Source organism: Myxocyprinus asiaticus, chromosome 33 (genome assembly GCF_019703515.2).
Source record: "Myxocyprinus asiaticus isolate MX2 ecotype Aquarium Trade chromosome 33, UBuf_Myxa_2, whole genome shotgun sequence".
Classification (NCBI taxonomy): Eukaryota; Metazoa; Chordata; class Actinopteri; order Cypriniformes; family Catostomidae; genus Myxocyprinus; species Myxocyprinus asiaticus.
Window position 1 is genome coordinate 40,560,749 of NC_059376.1, and position 25,099 is coordinate 40,585,847.

Consider the following 25,099-nt stretch of genomic DNA (forward strand, 5'->3'; position numbering starts at 1 on the left):
GACTGTCCAAGAGCTGTTGACTGGTGCAGAATGATTCTGTAGCGTGTTTACATGATCAGGCCTGCTGTATATGAACAAACTCTGATATATGTTCCCTTTTATCCTAATAGATGTAAAACCCAAATGTAAAATAAAACTTAAAATTTAAGTCTGAAAACCAATTTTGTTGTTTTTGCATCTGGATGCTGTTTAAGGAAAATACATTAAAATGCCATTGAATTGTCATTATTGTTAAAATGTCATCATAAGGCAGATTAGAGAACATTACACAGCACATCTCCTCAAAGACATCATCTTGGTGGATGAAAACAGTGATGATGAGAAAGTTAAGAGAACTGTTGCTTTGATTAAAAAAAGATACAAAATCATATTTAATTGTATTTAGTGGTTAACTAATGAAACAAGCAAGCAGAGGTGTGCTGTCACTTTTATAAGCGATCAACCATATTATTTTTGCTAAGTGACTATAAAATGGATGGACCAGAGTATCATAAATACCTGATGTTTTTTTTTTTACTTGGACCAGTAAAAAACAACCACCTAGCTATGCCCCATCAACCATCAAGAACAACCTAGCAACAGTATAGCAACTACCAAATGTGCGATTTTCGCTGGTGGTGGCTGTTTTGACTTGGACCAATAAGCAACCACCAAGAACAACCTAGCAACAGCTTATCAATAGTCAAATGAACTATTTTCGCTGGCTGACAATAAAATAGGCACACAAAAAAATCCATAGATTTACATTGGAGGAACCTGAGTCTTATGCACCAAGCAACACCTTAACAACCACCAAGAACAACCCAGCAAGAGCATAACAACTGTCAAATGTGTGCTGATGGTGATCTCCTTTGACTTGGACCAATAAGCAACCACCCAAAACAACCTAGCAGCAGAATATCAATTGCCAAATGTACAATTTTCGCTCTATGACCATAAAATGTGCAACAACAAAATAAATCCATAGATTTATGTTGAAGGTGGAACCTAAGTCATTTACACCTAGCAACCACTTAGCCCTCCTGTGCAACCACCTAGCCAGACCTTAACAACCACCAAGAACAACCTAGCAACAGTATATCACTAGTCAAATGTACAATTTTCGCTGTATGACCATAAAATGGGCAAAGAAATATCCATAAATTTACACTGGAGGAACCTGAGTCATATCCACCTAGCAACCATCTAGCAACGCCGTAGCAACCAACAAGAACAACCTAGCAACAGCATATCAATCGTCAAATGTAAAATTTTGTTGGCTGACCATAAAATGTGCAACAACAAAAAAATCCATAGATTTATGCTGAAGTTGGAACCTGAGTCATATACACCTAGCAACCAACCAGCCCACCTTAGCAACCACCAAGAACAACCTAGCAACAGCACATCAATAGTCAAATGTACGATTTTCGCTATATGACCATAAAATGGGCAAGAAAATCGATAAACTTACTTTGGAGGAACCTGAGTCATATTCTCTTAGCAACCATCTAGCAACGCCTTAACAACCACCAAGAACAAACTAGCAACAGCATATCAATCGTCAAATGTAAAATTTTTGCTGGCTGACCATACAATCTGCAACAACATAAAAATCCATAGATATATGTTGAAGGTGGAACCTGAGTCATATACACCTAGAAACCACCCAGACCTCCATAACAACCACCTAGCCAAACCTTAGCAACCACCAAGAACAACCTAGCAACAGCATATCAATATTCAAATGTATGATTTTCACTGTATGACCATAAAATGGGCAAAAAAATATCCATAAATGTATGTTGAAGGAGAAACCTGGGTCATATAGCAACAACCTAGCAACAGCATATCAATCGTCAAATGTAACATTTTTGCTGGCTGACCATAAAAAAGACTTATGTTGGAAGAACCTGAGTCATGTCCACCTCACAACGCCTTAGCAACCACCAAGAACAACCTGGCAACAGCACAGCAACAGTCAAATGTATGATTTTTGCTGGTGGTAGGCTCTTTTGCCTTGGACCAATAAGCAACAACCCAAAACACCCTAACAACCACCAAAAAAAAACTAAAACTTAGCAACAGCAGATCAATCGTCAAATGTGCAATTTTTGCTGGTGATGGGCTCTTTTGACTTGGACCAATAAGCAACCACCCAGAACACCCTAGTAACCACCAAGAACAACCTAGCAACAGTATAGCAACCGTCAAATGTGTGATTTTTGTTGGTGGACTCTTTTGAATGGACCAATAAGCAACCACCCAGAACACCCTAGCAACCACCAAGAACAACCTAGCAACAGCATATCATTCGTCAAATGTATGATTTTCGCTGTATGACCATGAAATGGGCAAAAAAAAAAAAAAAAACATATTTGAAGGAGTTATATACACTAAGCAAACACCCAGAACACCCAAGCAACCACCTGGCAATGCCCTAGCAGCCACCAATAACAATCTAGCAACAGCATAGCAACTGTCACATGTTTGATTTTCCGTGGCTGACCATAAAATCGGCAGTATAATTCCTTAGGTTTATGTACAGTGTTTACACATTTAGGTCAGGAGAAACAACATCCAGAAATTAATCAGATAGACAAAAATGTTACTGAATGATAGCATATTAATTTATGTACAGTATGTATAAGTTACGTCAAAGAATACCGTCTCTTTGCATATGTCCAAGAAACCATGGTGAAATTAAGACACAATACAGTATTTTTACATGGTACTCTAAGAATGCCGTTATATTACCTTGGTACTTTTCCAAAACCTACATTACCATGTAACAATATCCACACACAAAAATTTGCTTAACCATGGTACTTTTTTGTTCATATAGATATAGACATAGTCCCAAAGTTTCTATGTTCATAAAATTACTTAAAATACATGAACTATAACGTGTTCTTAGATACAAAGTTTTGCTGCCTCTACATTAGGGGCAAGTGGGGCTAAGCCCCACCAGAGGTGGCACTTTTGGGCAAATTGCATGGCATCATCATTAATTTATTTGAAGAAATAATATATTTTTTCCGCAACTTAAACGTGTTTTATGTCCATTATACAAGAAAAATGTAAATATTCTTTTGAGAAATTCTATTATTATTAAGGTATGTTGCGTAAAAGCCATTTAATCCTTCTCATTTGCTGTGCATGGGGCTAGCCCTTCATCCTCAATGTTAATCAACAGAGATCTGGAGAACGTCATGCGCATGTGCAACAAGCAATAGCTGGAGGGGATAGTTTGCCTTTGCCCCTGAGCCAATCAAAAGCTTTGATCATATTTATGTCAGCTGTTACCGCTCTTGACTGCAGACCTGCGTAGTGAAGTTCATTGGTAAGTTTTAAAAGCAATTATTTTTTCTAATGTGCTGTTGTTTGGATTAGTTAAGCACCACTCATTATTTCAGTGAATTGTATGCCATTGTGTTGAGTTGTTGTTGCATTGGTTTGTATTAGATATCAATGACTGCTAAATATTGGGAGTCTGTCGTTTTGATTAGTTTTGTTATGCTGTTCATTCGAGGCAGTGAGATAATATGCACAGCCTTTGACGATTTGTGGTTTACTTTCATGGTCACATGAGCTTTTTGACATGGATGTGCACGTCTTGGTGTTTTGTGCTGAGAGTAAATTATTAGGGATGTTTGTGTGCCATCATGTTCAGAGGTTGCTCAAAAAAATGTATTTATTCGTCACTCTCTGTAAAAATTTCTGTCATTGTCTATTTTTGTCAGTCCTACTTTTTTTCATTTTATAAGTACTAGGGCATTAAGTACTAGGGAGCATAGCATCTATTATAATGGCTCTGAAGCTTTGTTAACACAGTTACTCCACTAAAATAACGGACAATTATGCTCTAAACATGATGTTTGTTCTTATTAAATGCATGCATAATTGGCTGAAAAAAATGGCTTTTTTTGTGTTTCCTTTTTTGTTATTATGCAGTTTGTGCTTTATTATCATACAACAAACTGAAATAATGATTGATGTATGCAGTCATGAAGTCAGACATCCTCTACTCAAAATCTAAACACAAAAGAGACGCACAATACCAGGTGTAAATGATGATGGTGCCAGTTAATGATTCTAATACGCATATTAATACCAGGGACTAAACATGGAACATGCACAGCGGGAATGTGAGGCACAAAGAGTCAAAACTGATGCACTAGGTTAAAAAGTTTTTCTTGTTTCTTTTTTGACATCATTTATAATTATTCGTGATTAATTATTCGTATTAAGTGATTGTTTGTGCCCCACACTTAATAATAACCCTGAGACGCCATTGCTGCCAACGCATTTTCACAATGGTTCTGAATGTGCTGACGTCACACGTGCGCTCAGGTGGGGCCATTCATGGGCCGCAGATGGATGTGCGCGCTCACGAGAGGTTGGGCGGGAGCGCGCTGCGTTGACGGACGCGAGTGACTGGAGAGGCAACATGTCCACCACAGCCGCCGCGCAGCTCAACAACAATGAAGAACCGGGCCTCAATGGTAAACTTTTGTATTTCTGCAGGAAAAACTCGGGAGGGGTTCTGGTGTCGCTTTAAAGTCGCGTGTTTATGCTTCTCCGGAGCTTTAAAACGCTGTTATGCAACGTCTATTGTTTCACTTCGCTCATTGGCTGGAATTTCCTCCTTCGCTCGTGCGTTCGGGGAGGGGTGAGAGGGCGGGAACGCGTGGTTGCGTCATGGCGCGAGCGCGAATGAGAACGTGTATGAGCGGGATTCACTGTGGCGTTGCTTAGCAACTTGGAATGATTGATGGAACGCAAGCCAATCGCTAGTTCCACAGTAGGTTAATATGCATAAGAGGCGGGGCTAAGCAGATATCAAAACAAGGCAAAGAGGGTAACTGATAAAAATGGAGACGGCGGGCGGGGCGTGTGAGTAACTAAATAAACTGATACAATTGATTGGGGCTATTGACTGGGCATTGCATTATATTTTATTGACTATTTTGTGCCTTTCTGAAAGGTTGTTCCTAAATTGTATAGTAGTTATACTTTCACAAAAGCTGTTTTTGTTTAGGGGCAATTACAAGACCTAGCAAATTTGTACAGCTATGGTGGATTTATAACAGTTAATTATGCTGGGTTTTTGAGCATGTGTTATAACTTACATTTATGTAGTAGAATTGTACAGAATCACTTTGTATAGGTTGTTTTGATGTACTACTGTCTGCAAAGTATAAGAATTTGTTAAAAGACTGTCTTTAGCATGACCAGTGAGCCCAACCTCAGCCCATTTTATTTATTTATTTTTACCAGATTTTTCACATCCCATCTTTGCATTCAAAAATTGGTTGCACAAGCAAAAAGCAAAGAGCAAAGTATTTCCTCACCTATAACAAGTACACTTTCTAAGATGTGTTCTAGCAGTCTGCACTGACTAGAGTCTGTGTTAGGGGAAAAGCTTTTATATAGCTTTAAATGCATATTGTTATAGAAGATATAGTCTATTTTAAGTCATAAAGAAGCAAAAATGTACCAAATTAATACTCTTAATTCTTGGACAACCATTACATTTTTGACTGGAATTTAGATGGAGCTTCTTATGCATTTACACTGGCGGCCAAAAGTTTGGAATAATGTACAGATTTTGCAGTTTCAAAGGGAAATTGGTTCTTTAATTCACCAAAGTGTCATTCAGCTGATCACAAAGTATAGTCAGGACATTACTGATGTAAAAAAACAGCACCATCACTATTTGAAAAAAGTCATTTTAGATCAAATCTAGACAGCAGCCATCACTCCAACACCTTATCCTTGAGTAATCATGCTAAATTGATCATTTGGTACTAGAAAATCACTTGTCATTATATCAAACACAGTTGAAAGCTGTTTGGTTCGTTAAATGAAGATTAACATTGTCTTTGTGTTTGTTTTTGAGACTGGCATGTCTTAAGGTCAATATTAGATCAAAAATGGCAAAAAAAGAAACAGCTTTCTCTAGAAACTCATCAGTCAATCATTGTTTTGAGGAATGAAGGCTATACAATGCTTGAAATTGCCAAAAAACTGAAGATTTCATACAAAGGTGTACACTACAGTCTTCAAAGAAAAAGGACAACTGGCTCTAACAAGGACAGAAAGAGATGTGGAAGACCAGATGTACAACTAAACAAGAGGATAAGTACATCAGAGTCTCTAGTTTGAGAAATAGACGCCTCACATGTCCTCAGCTGACAGCTTCATTGAATTCTACCCGCTCAACAGCAGTTTCATGTACAACAGTAAAGAGAAGACTCAGGGGTGCAGGCCTTATGGGAAGAATTGCAAAGAAAAAGCCACTTTTGAAACGGAAAAACAAAAAGAAAAGGTTAGAGTAAGCAAAGAAACACAGACATTGGACAACAGATAATTGGAAAAGAGTGTTATGGATCTTAACCCTATTGAGCTTTTGGGGAGCCCCCTTCGGCATATCGCGGCACCGTTTTGTGGCCCATTCTGCATAACGCGGAGGCTCATTTTAGCTTAGTTCTGGTTCTCCCGATGGCCAGTCCGCCCCTAATCACCCCCAAAGTGCGTCGGCCCACTGGAAAAATGCCCGGTATGCCAGATTACCAGTCCAGCCCTGAAAAAAACCCATTTCTTTCCATAAGAGCAAAATCTGTACATTATTCCAAACTTTTGGCCGCCAATGTATATATATTTCTATACTGTAAATAATTTTTAATTATGATTAATAATGTATTTAAAAACCAATATCCAACCTAAACAACATAACAGAGAGAAATTAATGACATGGATTGGTTGTAGGCTAAACATCTCTCTGCAATTTGTGTGGTTTTGATTTTTTCGTTATATGATGTATGAAAGGATGTAGTATCTCTGAAGCTTTATCAGGCCCGAAACATGTCTAAACACATTTCCTTCCTAGAACTAAAATAAAAGTCATAATGAAATGACATTCACAACCCTTTTTACTTTCATTATGTGATGTATTTCGGGTTGAAACAGGATATTTATCCAGGAAAAAGGAGTGGATTTCTGTTCCATAACAGAATAGAAGCTAACCTGAATGTGATTGTGATGCCTAAATCATTATGTGGCTATTGGGTATTAACCTCTTCAACTATACCGACCCACTGGCGCATCCGTGGGCATTCAGTAAATTTAAGCTTAAATTGTAAAAGTTCACGGACACAATACACCCGTATGTGGTACCATTTGAAAGCGTAGAATCTGAACTTTTCATAAAATACTATCACTTTTGCATTTGTGTTATATAATATAACAAAATAAATCTTGAAAACAACTGTCACAAATGAGCGCCACCTAGAGATGATGTAGAAACACGAGTATGAATATAAAAGTTTTTCACCTAACTTTTAAATAGGCAAGTCATGTATCAAATGAAAGCTCTCATTCTCAGAAATGTGACTGTACACTTTATTTTATTACCCTAACAACTTACCCTAACAACATAGTTTGAATGATTATCAAAAGAATCACAAAGAGAAATATGATCTCTGTAAGACAGCAAAGACAAACATCTCATGTCTTCTCTGATCACTGCTTCTGTAAGCCCCAGTTAGCCACAAACTTCATATCTGCTCTAACCTTAGGTTGCTTTCTTCAAAAATTTTGCCATTTTTTACTTGTCTGTGAGCTTGCTTGGTTAAATAATCCAATGCTATATCTGAGATGTCCAGAAAAAAATTGCAGTCCAGCAGAAAATCTTGATTAACAAATCATTGGAAAAATATGTTATCAACCATTGATGATGAAATGTTATACATCAGTGCAAAGCTGAGGATCTCAGCTTTCCAACGACACCTAGAATGAGCTTCTGCAGTCAGAGATATTCGAAGAAACAGTGGGGAACATGCATGCAATCCAGAATAGACAGGTGTGAGTAATCAGGTGCGTTAGAGCGGCACTTATATTTCTGATCTGTATATTGTGCAGGAAGGTGATAGTGGAAAAAGTATTTTTCCTAGTACTTGCTGCCATCTAGTTGAATGAAATAAGACTAGAATTTAGCTGGGAAATACAGCAAACAGAACCAGAATTACATGCTTACAAATTTAGGACAAAAAAAAAAATAAAGAAGAAGAGAGAATTAAACATTTTTTTAATCTTCAGATGGTAAACAAATACAGCATTATTTATGAATTATTGGAATCTTTATTTATTTAAGTTTTTCTGTAAAATTAGACACATTTTTTTGCAGTTAGTTCACTGTATTTGTGTAAGGTGAGCTTTTAAATTTGGGTATGAAAAATTGCAGGTGGCAAACTAAAATGCACCAGAGTTGAAGAGGCTAACCAACATTATTTACAGTTTTCTATGTGGGATATAGCCTCATATTTTACAAATGTTTCAGAAGATATTACTGTCTCAACCTAGAGCTGCCTACCTAAACAGCAGTTTTTGACATTGTGTTAAATGCTGTCTAAGTAGGGAGCGCACTACATTTGTAGACACAACCTCTGTCAGTCTCCTCTTAGCCGTCATTTTGTCACATTTATGTAATATACTGCATTTTTTCACTCTGCTATCACCAGAGTGAGAGAGAGCTTTCAGAAGGTGCAAACTCTTGAAAACAAGCATTAGTCTTTGTCAGTATTCAGTGATGTAGGTTTATCTATAGGTTTATCTAGGTTTATCTATTTTGGCACAGAGACAGATCTGGGTTACAGACACAGCAGGGGGAGGGAGTGTGAAAACCAAAGAGCGGACTAATTTACCTCACTGTGCTCGAGATTACATAATCCTCTCCAACCTGCTCCACTGCTGCGCCGGATTCCATTAAGAACAACTCTAGGATCAGCGTGATAACTGTGCAGCAGCAGCGAGTAACTCTTGTAACTCGAGCTTGTGTGCACTGAATAACAGTACACTGGTGTGTTATCTGTGCATTCATTTAAATATTTTGACACTTGATGTAGTACGTCACCACCTTGTGTGGAAATGTGGCCAGGATGTTTCCAAGACTCCAAAACAAATAACTAGATTTGTACATTTTTTTTGGAAGGAAAACTCGCCGCCACAATGCTAGAGGATTGTGGATTTTTGCTAGGATGTTTCGATGTTGTTGCTAAGGTGTTCTGAGTGGTTGCTAGGGTGTTCTAGGTGGTTGCTTGGTGGTTACTTACTGGCAAACGTCAAAAGAGTCTACCCACAAGTCTCTATTTTTATATTATTATTTACATTCTGGTCTGTTTATATGGGTCGGGTCCCTTTTTCAATGTAAGTCTCTAGGATTTTTGGCCGTTTATATTATCTGCCCAGTAAAAATCTTCAGTTGGATCACTGAGAATAAAATAGCACACTTTTCAAGCCGCACGATTTGAGATAGCATTTGTGTCAATGACGTGATGCTAATTTTTTTTTTGTCTGCATCTAATAAATTATTAAAAAAATACGTTACAAATGCAATTCACACAAAACAACTTACTTGAATACACCTCTTCTATGGTGAGCATGTTTTAAATGACTGAGTTCGAAGTCATTTTATTTTTTTCGGGGGCTTAAAGTAAAAAATGTCATATGGTGCAACCGTCTGGAGACAGGGAAAAAAGTCTAATTAAAAGCTGAAATTCTTAAAAAAAGAAATGAGGGGCAGTTCTGTGGACGGAAACGTCTTGTTGATGAGAGAGGTCAACAGAGAATGGCCAGACTGGTTCAAACTGACAAAGTCTACGGTAACTCAGATAACCACTCTGTACAATTGTGGTGAGAAGATTATAATCTCTGAATGCTGTTCTGAGATGCAGGTTGGTGCTGTTTTGGGGGCACGAAGGGGACCTACACAATATTAGGCAGGTGCTTTTAATGTTGTGGCTGACCGGTGTATATAAAACAAAGAAAACTAGAAAACGCCCAGTTTTATTTAGTGAGTTGAAATATAAAGAGCAGAAACAGATAAATTAGCAGCAATTAACAAAATATTTTGTTCAAAAAAGAAGGCAAAGTGCCTTTTGTGGTTGCACAAGGCTCAGGTGAATTAGTGCACCATCATGTGAACTAGTTCATTTACTCCACCATCCGTCACCCTAGACCGCTGAACAAATATGGGACAAAGTTTTAATTTGGTGCAAAATACGGGACATCCCGGCTTATGCAGTACAGTGGGCTTTGTTGAGATCAATAATAGTATGAGCAATGGTAATAGGGATGCTTACTGAAATATCTCTAATTCTAAAATTAGAGCCGTATATATTGCAGCTGGGGGGCTTGGGGAGAGTTTGTTGCTTAGGTTTGTATTGTTGGGATCCAATGTGACAACAGATGCCTCTCTCAAATAAAGCCTGTGTAATTTTGGACTGTCATGGCAACAGGCCCATAACAGAATGTCACTGAGACTTGAAAGTGGACTCGTTTGACTTGGACTTGTAAGCAACCACCTAACAACCAGCCAGAACAACCTAGCGTCATGACTCAGCCCTCACATTTTCTTGAAAAATAAAATAAATCTAGTTCAGTCTTTGGTGTAGTGTTCTTTGTTATTATCAGCTACTACTAAACTGAACTTGCCTAAAAACAGCAGATGCGTCTCGCAAAGGGGAAACGTGTTCAGATGTCTTGAGCACCGCACATCACTCCAGATCATGTTATTAAAGCATCATGGGACCTGTCTGTGGATCTTTCGGTGTTGCCTGGCAACAGTGAGGGTCAGACGAGATGCAAACGTGTCTTTTGTTTGCACTGGGTCAACAGAGAGATGTGTTCTCTTGTACTGCTTTATTACCTCTGGAGTTCCTTTAATGAGCAAAACTTCATTTGCGTTTGTGACATTTTTAAATACAAAATCAGCCATATTTAAATATTTATAAAAAAAAAATACTTTTGAAATAAAGTACAAGGATTTGATGTAGACAAAATCGGACTTTCAGAGCTCAAAGCTTTCTCCCCAGTCCTCCCAGACCATTCATTAAAACTAAGATGCAAAAAACGAATCTGAAATCATCATGATTATTATGATGTTACAACCATGAGCATATTTTTTTATTTTGTGTAAATTGTGCAATTTTTTAAGATACAGTAGCAAAAATAGCCTGTCTAATTCTAAGGAACATACAGAGGCTGGAAATTCGTCATGAAAAACTTTTACTTTTTACATTTAAGAACAAAAACATTTTTTTTCATCTTTGAGCATCATCATAAATGATCACTTATGAGACAAAAAAACACATGCTATAGAAGTGTAGAACATGGTTCCTTTTAGAGGTAGACCAATATATCGGTTTTACCGATTAATCTGTGCCATTAGTTAATAATTATTTTTATTATTATTATTATTATTATTCCTTTGTGTTCCTCTGTAAGAACAGCTTGGTTCTGCAGTATATCAGCGGCCTTTAGAGGTGAAAAAACAAAACAAAACAATCATAGACACCTCGTGGGGATTTGCTGTATCCATATTGTTATCCTCACTTCAATACATATTTTGATTAGATAATGAAGTATTTTAAATTTAAGCAAGGGCATGCACAGAAAAATGCTACTATATGAAATGTGACCCATCAGCACATACATTGTGTCTCTTCATATCTTGTGAATATCAGTAAACCTTGTTCCTCATTAAACCTAATCTGGAAATAGATACATACAGAACCCTTCATCAGGTAATTATATAGGCTATAAAAAGCTTAATTTGTTAGATGCTCAAATGTTGAGCATTGGAACGGAGTGAAGTCTTTGTTATTTCAAAATAAGAGTTCCTGGTGTTTTTCAGGCTTGTTTATAGTTAAAAGTCCTACCATATGCATCAAATCTGATTTTTTTCTGATTGTTTTTGGTCTTTTGGTCGAACAATAAACTGCATCAGGGATTTTATAAATTTTTGACTTTTGGGGCCTCTGTGTCTGTTCCCGGCATAGTAAAGAAGGATTAAGAACATCTTTTTAACATTCTATAAATTGATTTAAAAAACGATCTGCAGATTAATTGGTTGTTGGCCTTTTCCACCACCTAGTTATCAATATTGGCAAAATCCACCATCGGTCGACCTCTGCTTTAAATGCAAGAATGCATTGTTACATTTTAACCAGTGCTAGTAAACCTATTCATATTGTCTTTGGTTTTCAGGGTCCTGGGTGGAACTCGAGATGAATGGAAACACTCAGCCACAGAACCCCTGTTTGCTGGAGAACGGGAATCAAGGCGAGTCCCAGGCTTCACAGGTCCTGGAAGCCGTACAGGAAGAAGAGGAGGTTCTGACAGGAGGACTGGAGCATGTACCTTCCTCCTCCTCCATCCACAATGGAGACATGGAGAAAATCCTGCTGGATGCCCAGCACGAGTCCAGCCCCAGCAGCTCATCCTGCAACAGGTAAGATACAAAATACTGGAAACAAATGGTGCTACTGAAACTAGAGTGTGACCAGTGGAGTCCGATTCCCAACAAATGTCTAATGAATGGGTTCTTTTTAGTTAATTAAAAGCATACAGTGCGATCGATCAACGTGGTCTGATTACCAAACAAATGGCTCTCTTGAGCCAGTTTTGTTAGATGAATCAAAAGCATACAACACAACCAATGTCATTCGATTCTTGAACAAAAAACTCCTATGAACCGGTTATTTTTAATGAATTCAAAACATGTTGTGCGATTCACAAACAAATGACTCTTATGAATCGGTTCTTTTTAGTGAATTAAAAAGATAAGGCTCAACCAGTGGAGTCCGATTGTCGTACAAATGACTCTTATGAACCGGCCCTTTTTTTTTTTGTGAATTTTAAAAACAATACAACCATTGGAGTCTGCTTCCCAAACGGATGATTTTTATGAGGCAGTTCTTTTTAGTGAACAAAAACCTACAGCGCAACCAATGTCGTCCGATTCCTGAACAAATGACTCTTTTGAACCGGTTCTTTTTACTGAATTAAATAAAAATGTATTGTCTGATTCACAAACAAATCACTCTGATGAATAGGTTCTTTTAATTTAATTAAGAACATAAGGCACGAACAGTGGATTCCGATTCCCCAACAAATGTTTCTAATTAATTGGTTAATTTAGTGAATTAAAATCATACAGTGTGAATAGTCTGGTCCTATTCCCAAACAAATGACTCTTATGAGTAGGGGTGTAACGGTACATGTCTTTGTCCCGAACTGTCACGGTATTAACGTCACGGTTCAGTGCATGCAGTCAGACGAAGAATACATCTGAGTGAGTCACAGCCTCCCTCGGGCTCTCCACCTCCCTCAGTGTTCCGAACCTCTTCTCCCGTCTTCTAATAAGCCACACCTGCACACAATCAGCTCACTCATCAAGGACTGCTTAAATAAGTCACTTTCACTTCAGTTCACTGTCAAGTCTCACTAAGCACAATAGTTTGACCACGCTGCTCCCATGCAGTGTTTATTTATCGTAGTTTATCTAAGCCTGAAGATTTACCTTGTTTGTTTCTCTAACCTGACTCTTCCTCCGAAGTTCTGTGGACAATATTACCTTGATACTCACCTTGCTGATCCTTCATCATCCTGAGATGTCTACTTACAGTAACTTACCTGTGTACTGTACCAACTACCTCAGGGGGGACTAAATGCCGCTAGGTGTAACAAACTGTAATTTGCACTACTGTCTGTTCAAAATAAATGAAAAGAAACCTAGCATTTGGGATTTGTTGCTTTTTCCTGTTGTACCGAACTCGTATCGAACCGTGACCCCAAAACCGAGGTACGTACCAAACCGTGACTTCTGTGTACCGTTACACCCCTACTTATGAGCCAGTTCTTGTTAGTGAATCAAAAACATTCAGCGAAACCAGTGTCATTCGATTCTTGAACAAAAGACTCCTATGAGCCAGTACTCTTTAGTGAATCTAAAGCATAGAGCACAACCAGTATATTCAGATCACCGATCGAATGACTCTAATTTGTCTATTCATTTTAGCGAAATAAAAACTTACGACATAACCAGTGCGATTCGATTCCCAAATAAATGACTCTTATGAACCGTTTCTTTTTTAGGAAGTAAAAACATACAGCATCACCAATGGAGTCTGATACTTAAGCGACTCATTCTCAAACGAATCACTCTGATGAGCTTTAGTGATTTCCAAACACACTGCACAACACTGTTGTCCGATTCTCAAACGAATCACACTGAGCTGGTTCTCAGACTCTTATTTTCCTTGAAATGCCTCGGTTAACAGTTATCTGTTTGCATACTTTTAAATGGCATTTCAAAGTAACAAGTCTGAATGGATCAAATTTATTCACTGTGCAAATTGTGCAGTCACATGTGTGCAAACATGCTGTGTAATAGAAGGATTTAATCATGGTCAAAGTTTCCATGTAAGCAGTTTTTCATTCCAGCAGAAAGAGCGTTCCATAGAGGGCACGTTTAATAGGGAGGAGAGAGTGGAAAAACCTTCAACAATGCCCTCAACAGGGGCCGGGGTAGCTCAGTGGTAAAAGACGCTGGCTACCACCCCTGGAGTTCGCTAGTTCGAATCCCAGGGCGTGCTGAGTGACTCCAGCCAGGTCTCCTAAGCAACCAATTTGGCCCGGTTGCTGGGGAGGGTAGAGTCACATGGGGTAACCTCCTTGTGGTCGCTATAATGTGGTTCATTCTCGGTGGGGCGCGTGGTGAGTTTAGCGCGGATGCCGCGAAGCCTCCACACGCACTATGTCTCCATGGCAACGCGCTCAACAAGTCATGTGATAAGATGCACAGGTTGGTGGTCTCAGACGCGGAGGCAGCTGGGATTCGTCCTCCACCACCCGGTTTGAGGCGAATCACTACACCACCATGAGGACTTAAAAGCGCATTGGGAATTGGGAATTCCAAATTGGGTGAAATAGGGGAAAAATACACAAAAAACAAAACAAAAACAATGCCCTCAACATTCTTTATATAGTCAGCAGATTGAAAAAGGAATTTTATTTATCAGATTCAAAGAAGAATCACTTTTCTTATTCTTTATTACAGTGCTAGCTTTTAGCTTAATACAGCATAATTTACTCCAGACATTGTTGGCAGCAGTTCTTGTCTCCTCTGATCTGTATTTTACATTTGCTCTGTGTTTTTACAGCCCACCACGACCTCACAGTCCTGATCAGGATGAGGGACAGATCATGTTTGATGTGGAGATGCAGAGCGAGAAAGAATGTCAGGTGAGCGCCGCAAATAATATATGAATCTACTGGAAGAGTCAGTATTCGACTGCAGTCTTATAGAGAATGGAAATAAAACTGTATGATTTTACAACTCTTCTTATCTCTTTTGTCTCATCTCTTACAGTCAGATGATGACAGTGTGGAGAAGGACAGAGATGATGATATTCTCATGAATAAAGGGGAGGGTTGGGTGGCAGACTGGTCCAGTCGACCAGAAAATATTCCTCCAAAGTAAGTAACAGTATTCATGTAAAGCCTTATGTGTTTTTTGCATACGCCCATGGTGTCTTGACTCAGCACTGATGAAGTTTCCCCATATATGGACACATATTTCCATGTGCACAAATAAATAACTTGCCTGTTTTTGAACAGTTCAATCCAATATTCCCTAGATGTACTGTATATCATGGTTTTAATGTAAAACCATGTGTTTTATGCATATCAAGCAGAAAGACAGGGTGTTCAGCTGGAGATATAGGGTGTTATAGCGCATGCCGCTGGCAACACCAAGGTTATGGGTTCGATTCTGTACACCTTGAATGCACTGCAAAATCAGTTTGGATAAAAGTCTGTAACTTTACAAATATTTCTTAATTTCTGGGAAAATTAAATGAACCTTGCAAGGTATCAAACTCACAACAGAGTTACTGTAACAGTTGATACAGTTTTTGAAATTAAGTTTGAGTTTGTAGTAGTACTTGATTGCACAGTCATACAGTTCAACTGTAAATATAATCATCGTCTTTTACCTGTCGCAGGGAGTTTCATTTCCGTCACCCGAAGCGCTCTGGATCCGTGTCTCTGAGCATGAGGAAGACTGGTGCTATGAAGAAAGGAGGCGTGTTCTCTGCTGAGTTCCTCAAAGTGTTCATGCCATCATTGCTGCTCACCCACATCCTGGCACTGGGATTGGGGTTAGTGCCAAAACACACACACACACACACCATATTCCAGCTGTACATGTGTGTGTACTGTAGAACATATACTCTATATAGAACTGCAGAGAGGTTGCAGCATGCAGATACAGTTTAATTACAATATAACATTCTTTCTGAGATAATTTGTTGCAAAGTTAATAAAACAAGTGGCGTATTTATATTTTTAATATATACATTTTGAAAAGATCCAAAAATGAAAATCTGTCAACGTGTACTCACACTCAAGTCACAGTTTTCCAATTTCTCCAATCTGATCATTTACATGTGACTAAAGAACAATTTTTACTTGTGTTTAGAGTAGGTCTACTGTTTATAATCACAAAAATGCCATAATTTGTTTTATAGAAATCATGTTGCATCTAACCATGGTAGTGAAGAAGATCCATGCTTCCATGTGCTTACTGTGGTCTTGTTACAAATAGCAAATGCAAAATACACTATTTTGTTTTTAGATGAAATAGAAATGCATAAATCCTAAAAAAAAAATAAAAAATTGGAGTGTAAGAAAATATAACTGATTTGTTTACCTTCAGAAATTCCAAGAGATGACTCACTTGAATCAATAAAAACCTGATGAAAGGAGTTTCAACTCAGTCACACTGTTAGAATAGTCACATAAATTAGGTGTTAACTTTTTATAGATGTTATAGATAACCTTACTGTTGTTGATACCAGTAAATTTACATCTACAGTGCATCCGGAAAGTATTCACAGCGCTTCACTTTTTCCACATTTTGTTATGTTACAGCCTTATTCCAAAATGGATTAAATTAATTATTTTCCTCAAAATTCTACAAACAATACCCCATAATGACAACGTGAAAGAAGTTTGTTTGAAATCTTTGCAAATTTACTACAAATAAAAAATGAAAAAAATCACATGTACATAAGTATTCACAGCCTTTGCCATGACACTCAAAACTGAGCTCAGGTGCATCCTGTTTCCACTGATCATCCTTGAGATGTTTCTACAACTTGATTGGAGTCCACCTGTGGTAAATTCAGTTGATTGGACACGATTTGGAAAGGCACACACCTATCTATATAAGGTCCCACAGTTAACAGTGCATGTCAGAGCACAAACCAAGCCATGAAGTCCAAGTCTGTAGACCTCCGAGACAGGATTGTATCGAGGCACAGATCTGGGGAAGGGTGCAGTAAAATTTCTGCAGCATTGAAGGTCCCAATGAGCACAGTGGCCTCCATCATCCATAAATGGAAGAAGTTTGGAACCACCAGGACTCTTCCTAGAGCTGGCCGCCCGGCCAAACTGAGCGATCGGGGGAGAAGGCCCTTAGTCAGTGAGGTGACCAAGAACCCGATGGTCACTCTGACAGAGCTCCAGCATTTCTCCGTGGAGAGAGGAGAAACTTCCAGAAGAGCAACCATCTCTGCAGCACTCCACCAATCAGGCCTGTATGGTAGAGTGGCCAGACGGAAGCCACTCCTCAGTAAAAGGCACATGACAGCCCACCTGGAGTTTGCCAAAAGGCACCTGAAGGACTCTCAGACCATGAGAAACAAAGATTGAACTCTTGAATGGCAAGCATCATGTCTGGAGGAAACCAGGCACCGCTCATCACCTGGACACTACCATCCCTACAGTGAAGCATGGTGGTGGCAGCATCATGCTGTGGGGATGTTTTTCAGCGGCAGGAACTGGGAGACTAGTCAGGATCGAGGGAAAGATGAATGCAGCAATGTACAGAGACATCCTTGATGAAAACCTGATCCAGAGCACTCTGGACCTCAGACTGGGGCTCTTCCAGGAGCAATGACCAATAAACATGTAGAGACAGTGCTCAGTGTCACACAAACAATAAACACCATCAGGGTAACACATGTGAAATGTAAATAATACAGTAAACATTAACTAAAGCACATTAAATATAAAACAGAACACCCCAATGTACATAACTGATATTAAAAATAAAAAACAACTAATCCCATAAAATATAATGGAATTCTGGGAATGCCTGATTATTGTTTTTTACTGTAATTTTAACAGTAATTTACTGTAGTAAGTACATGTACTCTCTTGTTAAACAATGTACATTTTTACCATTAATTTGACAAGAAATCATACTTTTTCCATCTAAAAAAATTACATTTTTACCACATTTTATTGTAAAAACTACTCTATTGTCTTTTAAAATATATTAAAATTTTTTACTGTATATTTTACAGTTAATATTCGTTAATTAATGTTTTATTTCTGTAGCATTTTTACAGTCTTTTACGTTTAAATTACAGACATTTTTTTTATAGTGTGCATATTGTAGATCTCTCCTTGCTCTATCACTCCTGGATCCATTTATGAGCTTGTTATCAGTACTTTGAACTAATGACTAATCTTTTAAGAAAAAAAAACATCCCAGAAGATATTTTTGTAAAAGTTTGTACACCCAGACATGTGTTAGTTTGAATTTTATATCAAACGTTTTAATCATTATTATGATTTTTCCTTTGCATACAAGAAGACTATTTAGTTCATTGCAGCAAAAGTTAATGAGCAAACAGTGGCACAGAAGTGCACCAGGAGTGCATTTATTTAATTCTTGCTAATTTCCTGACCAGTGATTTGTTGTGGAGACCATTTAAAGCTTAATGTTTTGCAATTTTGTCTTGGCCCATTTTTTTGTGCCCAGGAGTGTAGGCAATAGTAAAATTCAAATTTGCATTTGGAAACCTAATCAGTTGGAAAAAATAAATAAAAAATGTACACCTAAATACCAATTAAATATAGATTACAATATAAAACAGTATATCAGTAAAAATATTTATTTATGACTTTTTTTTTTTTTCTTTTTTTGGTAGGGTCTACATTGGGAAGAGGTTGACCACACCTTCCACAAGCTCGTTTTAAACCCAAACACAACCCAGTGCCTGGATGCCTCTTCTGAAGCAGTGGTGGCAAAACAGTGGCCAAACATGTGTGATAATTTCTCTCTTTCTCACTCTTCCTCTCTTCTCTCCCCTCCCTCATACTGCCTGCTGTCATTTATTTGATTCCACAGTCCTGGTTTTATTCACACACACTCTGCTGGGGAATTTCTGCTTGTTGGCCTTTGACTGTGTTGCCATTCCTTGCCCTCTGATGCTTGCTTTCTTGTTTTAGATGTTTTTATTTCTCCTTTTATTTCATATTCATATTCCTTGCCTTTTCATTTATATACAGTATTATACAAGGTAGACAATAGTACCAGCTATAGCTCCAGTTATCACTCCATCACTACAGCAACATGCATATTATTCATTAAATTCTGCATGGTGCACTTCATATGCAATTGATGTATGTAACTTTGCTGTGGTTTGTAGTTTGAGTAAGTACTGGGAATGGCATAGCTGAAACAATAAGCATGGACATACATGTCCACACTTCAGTTTAAGAGCCGGTTTGTTTGGGTTAGTTGAGTTGCTATTAAGGCCACACACACACACACACACACACACACACACATACACACACAGACACACTCTCGTTTGCCTTGATGCATTTCCTGTTGTCTCGGACCAGGCTCACAGCAGTGCCAAAGGGTTTCCACTGTGATTGTGCATCTGCCAATCCAACGTGAGCTTGTCATACCTCTCGTAGACGTGTTTAAATGAGGATCGCTGCAGACTCTGTTTGGCTTGAGCTGATTATTTTATCCTGTAGGTCACTCCTTCAAAAATACCTTGCAAAGCCTTGCGGTTTTATGGTGAACACCTGTAGTAAGCGTAGTGTTTCTATAGTAGTGCTATAGAATATAGTCTATATGCTATTATATGTACATTTGTCAAAACATGACAGAAAGTAGAGGCGAATCTGGTGACCCCACATACATATTTGTGTACATATTTTATGTGTTGTGGTGTAGTTTTACAGATCAAACTACTCATTTAGTATACTTTAGCAGGTTTACATTCAGACACATACAGGTGATTTTCACAAAACAGGTCATATTTCACCTCAAATTTAGCAGAAGGAAATACAACAATTTTTGCTTTAAGAAAATAAGATTTTTTTTTTTTTTTTTTTGCATTGTGACAATTTACAACCAAATTCTCATTATTGTAATGCAAAATAGTCTGATCCTCATTAATTTGATGCATTAAAGATGTATTATTTCATTTATAAAGTATTTGTACACTCGAGAAAAAAAAAAAGAAATTAAGTTGATTTTTAAGATTAACACATTTCAATTGTATGACAAATTTCCGTCAAACTGAATTGAGTAATCTTTAACGAAATGTACATATTATGCATTAAGCGTAATAAGTCTTTATTTAAACTTAAACGTTGCATTTACACCAAAACAACGTATTTCTATATTTCAATTTCATATCAAAATGCCATCAAATTGAAAAGTTTAATGTTTAACAAAATTAAAGTAATAAAATTTATTTATTTTTTGTTAAAGATTACTCGGTTCAATTTGACGGAATTTTGTTATGAAATTTAAACGTGTAAACCTTAAAAATAGGCAAAACAATGTCAGTGTAAAAGTATTTATTTAATGTATGATTGATTTATAATAATGTAGATTATTTTAATTTGACTGCCCCTAATTTATTCTAATTAGAAAAATTATAATAAAAAAAAATCACTTATTACATTAATGACAATCACTATTGAGAATAAGGAAAATATATGTTAATATATATTAAATACATTAATATAAATAGAATTGTGTGATCTTCAAAAAATGTACATATTATGAATTAAGCATTATGTTAAGTATTTATTTAAACTTAAATATTTTCACATTCATGCTTCATTTATAATAATGTAGATGATTTAATTATTATTCAATTCAGTTTGATGGAAATTTGTCCTACAATTGAAATGCCTAAATCTTAAAATAGACAAATATATGTTTAAAATATATTATGATGGTAACATTTGTTGTACTTTGTTTTTAACGTACTTTAAGACTGATTAGAAAAATCACAATTAAAAAACAGTCACATATTAGAGTAATGATAATCATCATAGAGAATAATAAGAAGAATTACAAAAGTACTCCGTTCAAAGACAAGGACATATAACAATCAGGGGCGGACTGGCCATTGGGAGAACTGGGACTTTTCCCGGTGGGCCGGCTGCAAAACGGGGCCGAACGGCCAAACACCCCCCGCACCCCCCTGCTCAACAACTTTGTGGCAACTACCAACCCCTCCGACAAATTTTGGGCCAGTTTTTATTTCAAATACAGGGCCGATTTCTCTTCCCAGTCCGCCCTTGATAACAATAATGAGAATTTTGTTGGAAAATGTGCTTAATTGTCTTGAAAATAATGTCAGAAAATGTCCAGAAATAGGCCTCATGTTCTTTAAGAAAAATATATATTTTTTGTGAAATATGAACTGCATGTTTTCTTGACAGGTTTCGTGAGATTCATCCTTACATTATCTTAGAAACACGTACCACTTTAAATGACTGTTTGCTCGTTTGTTTGTTTGTTTGTTTGAAGTACATGTTCTATGAAGCAAAATGTGTTTGATAGACCCTGAAACCTCAGAGTTGAAGAGTTCAGCAGCATAACCAGTTAAAAGGTCACCCTTCCATTGAGGCAAAATGCAATTTCACACCCAGCCTGCGTCTGTGTCATTGTGCCACACTTTCTTCACCGTTTTCATTCTTTTTCTGTCTCGGAGAGGGGAGATACAAGAGGCCAATTTTGTGTTACATTAGCCATGCCTCAAGTTATGTTTGCACCTATTCTGAGCCCCATTGCTTGCATGTGTTATGAGAACCCACACCAGGACGAGCTGTGGATGGTGAAATGTATCCCTGCATGGGACGGAATCAGAACTGTGAAGTTGTAGCTCATGTCAGCAGTAATAAACTAACCCGCTCTGTTTCGGGTAGGTACACCATATGATATATTTGATGCACATTATTATTATGTTTTCTTTCTCTGTTATATATCTCTCTTTTTTTTGACTGACAGCTCCTGGATGTGTTTTCGTTTGAATTCTAATACTGGAGTGATGAAGCAAAGATGGTGTAGTTTCTTTTATTTCTCAAATATTGGAGGAAAACTGATATTAAAATGACAAATATAAACCTGACTTTCTCAAGAACTCATCTTCTTTTGTTGTCATTCCATTGTTTGTGTGTCCGTGCTAGTCATGTGTTTTATTCTTTGCCATGTAAAAAGGAAACCGTATAATTAAAGGTACGTTTCGGGTTTAATACAAGTTAAGCTCTGTTGACAGCAATTGTGGCGTAATGTTGATTACCGCAAAACAATATTTTCGACTTTGCCATCATTTATTAAAAAAGAAAAAAAAAAAGAAAGGCATCGATCACGATAACAGTAAGGCCCTTACAATGGAAGTGAATGGGGCCAGTCCATAAAAGTTAAAATACACACTGTTTCAAAAGTATTGCCAAAAGATGTAAAGAATCTGCTAGATAACATGATTTTAGTGTGATAAAATTGCTTACAAACTTTATTTGTGTAAAGTTATATCCAATATTACAACTTCGTTGCCATAACGATTCAACACCGTAAACCCAGTAAGTGATTTTATCATGCTGAAGTCATGTTAACATTGCTATACTTTTGAAACGATGTGTATTTTAATATTAATGCACTGGCCCCATTCACTTCCATTGTTGTAGCTATTCCATTGTTTTTATTGAGAATTAAGGGCGTACATTTGGCTTGAACATTGGGGGGTTGCGGCTTGAAGCATTTACCTATTTTTCCATTGATCATGTTATAAATATTGGGCTTGTTTTGATTATTGGCGGGGTTACAAGATGGTTACATTGCAAAATGACATGCTATCATTTTCATTTGACATGTCAGTCATATCCATCCATATGTCTTCATAATATCTGAAGGTAAGAAAAATGTACCACAATCAACCAAATTCTCCATGTAAAGGTGATGGTGGGGTAATAAATGTTGATCTACAGCATGCATGAGTGAGTGTGGTGTTTGATAGAGTAATTGGCTTACAGTCAGTGGGGTGTGTGAACTGACTGTGAGTGCATGATGTTAAGCATTGTGAATGTGGGGTTCTGTGTTTTTCTTATGGTAAAACGTCTCCACAGACAGGTAAGCATGCGACCTGGCTCTGATGATTGTCTCCTGTGATGCATGCTACAGGTACAGATTGTACAGGAGACGCCTTTTTTCTGTGCAAACTTTACAAATGGAAGGCATCAAATCAGCTGCAGCAGTTATATGGTGTGTTCAGGAGCAGATCTAAGTTTGTTCACTCAAAAGTGAAAATTCTGTCATCATATTCTCACCCTCATGATGTTCAAGTAAGTCATATGGGGTTGGAACAACATGATGATTTTTCATTTTTGGGTTAACGATTTATTGTTATTGTTACAAGATGATCTGTGATGTTCATAACCATCTCATTTCATGATGGAAAGCAGAATTTAGTATGTTCAAAGAAAGTGAAAATTCATCTTCTGTTCTTTTTGCTTTTGATTTAAGGCGATCTCTGTCCATTACTGTCATATTGCTGCTTTTTTTGTTTGTTTGTTTGTTTTTTTGGATGGTTGGTTTGAAACAAAACCAGCTTTGATTCTCCTTTTGAGTCCCATCAGCAACTGAATAATTTTACTCTCTCACTCGAAGGGACACAAATTTATAGCAGGTCTAACAAATGGACAATTAGATTACAATGTAAACTTTGGTGAAAGCTAAAAGTATCCCAAATGCTCTTTTGATTTATTCTTCATCAAGTCTTGTTTGTAGGTGGATGAGTTGTACACTTTTATTTGCCAAAGCATTTTTAGCCAACCTTTGTAAGATATGTACTGACAGATTCACAACACTTGTTTAAATCATGTTTTGTGTATTGTTTGCATTAAAAGTAGAAAAATTATAAACTTTTTTTTTTATGTTGTCTCTTTTATGTTGATTGCAGCTTCTGAATTTGCGTGAGTTAATTCACTTTCATTTTAATATTTGTGTGGCATGGTTATTCTTTACAGGATGTACATTTCTTAGGTACTGCCTTTGCTAGCCTGATTTGGCATACTGGTGTACTGTTTACTGCATACTGCACAGGATATACTGTAATAGTATTGCCTACTATTTTTTTTTAAAGTAGTAGGTGAAAGATTATGCGATATACAACAATAAATATTTCAAATAGTAGTGCTACATTGTTATTACCTGATGACCTCACTAAATAGCTGCAAGTTTAATTAGGTGGTGGAGCCCAGTTATGTCAGAAAGAAAAAAAAAAAAAAAGTTATTTTGCATTTTTATAGGAATATTCCAGGTTCCATACAAGTTAAGCTCAATTGACAGCATTTGAGGCATCATGTTATAAAAAAAGAAGCGAATGAGTGAATGGGGCCAATCCGTAAACATTAAAATACTCAGTGTTTAAAAAGTATAGCCACAAGACATAAACAGTATTCATGTTGACATGATTTTAGTGTGATAAAATCACTTACCTTTTTTGTGTGAAGGTATAGCCAATTTTACAACTTTGTTGCCATGACGACATAATGCTGTAAACCCTAAAATGACTGTAAAAACAATGATTTAAACAACTTTACAGCTCAGATAACACGTTTTAACAGAAGAATTAATATAAGTGCTTTTATATCATTTTACATTTCAAATTTCTGCCTTTAAACCCTCCAAAAATTGGCCCCATTCACTTCCATTGTAAGTGCCTCACTGTAACTCTGAGATCACTGAGATTTTTGCTTATTTTAAGAAAAGGAGGGACAAATCGAAATTATAATAATCCTAATATATTCCCGGAATATTCCTTTAAATCAATATCTGAAATTGAATCAAAAGAGGATTTTATTTATCACAATAGAAATGGAAGAGCAAGGCGAGTATGGATGTACATTAGATATATGATAGACAGACAGACAGACAGACAGATAGGTAGATGATAGATAGTGTAATTATTCAGTGAAGGCAAAGGAGGAAGCTGGGACTGGCTTGACAAACACGTAACACATTTTATGTGACACGTTTCAGTGGACATTAAACACTACAACACAGCTGCTTTTCAGCAGCTCCGACACTGACACCCAGACAGACAGCTTCGTGTGTCTCTCTCTCCTCTCCTCAAATACTCCCGCCGCCCCTCACTGGAACACGAGA

At 37.2% G+C, this 25,099-nt stretch overlaps 1 protein-coding gene across 3 annotated transcripts; it reads left to right on the forward strand.

Moving 5' to 3' along the window:
* The first annotated feature begins 4,367 nt into the window (after window positions 1–4,367).
* LOC127423760 (BCL2/adenovirus E1B 19 kDa protein-interacting protein 3-like) lies at window positions 4,368–22,064 on the forward strand. Of its 3 annotated transcripts, XR_007894369.1 has the most exons (7): window positions 4,368–4,484; window positions 12,028–12,271; window positions 14,985–15,066; window positions 15,194–15,300; window positions 15,828–15,983; window positions 18,825–21,857; window positions 21,944–22,064. XR_007894369.1 is itself a non-coding variant. In XM_051668312.1 (6 exons), the coding sequence occupies exons 1-6, from the start codon at window positions 4,430–4,432 to the stop codon at window positions 18,871–18,873; spliced, it is 693 nt and encodes a 230-aa protein (XP_051524272.1). In that variant the 5' UTR covers window positions 4,368–4,429; the 3' UTR covers window positions 18,874–22,064. The 3 variants fall into 3 exon arrangements, 2 of the variants coding, with proteins under 2 accessions (XP_051524272.1, XP_051524273.1); XM_051668312.1 differs by having other exon boundaries at window positions 18,825–22,064; XM_051668313.1 differs by lacking the exon at window positions 4,368–4,484 and adding an exon at window positions 4,834–4,875 and having other exon boundaries at window positions 18,825–22,064.
* Window positions 22,065–25,099: the final 3,035 nt, after the last annotated feature.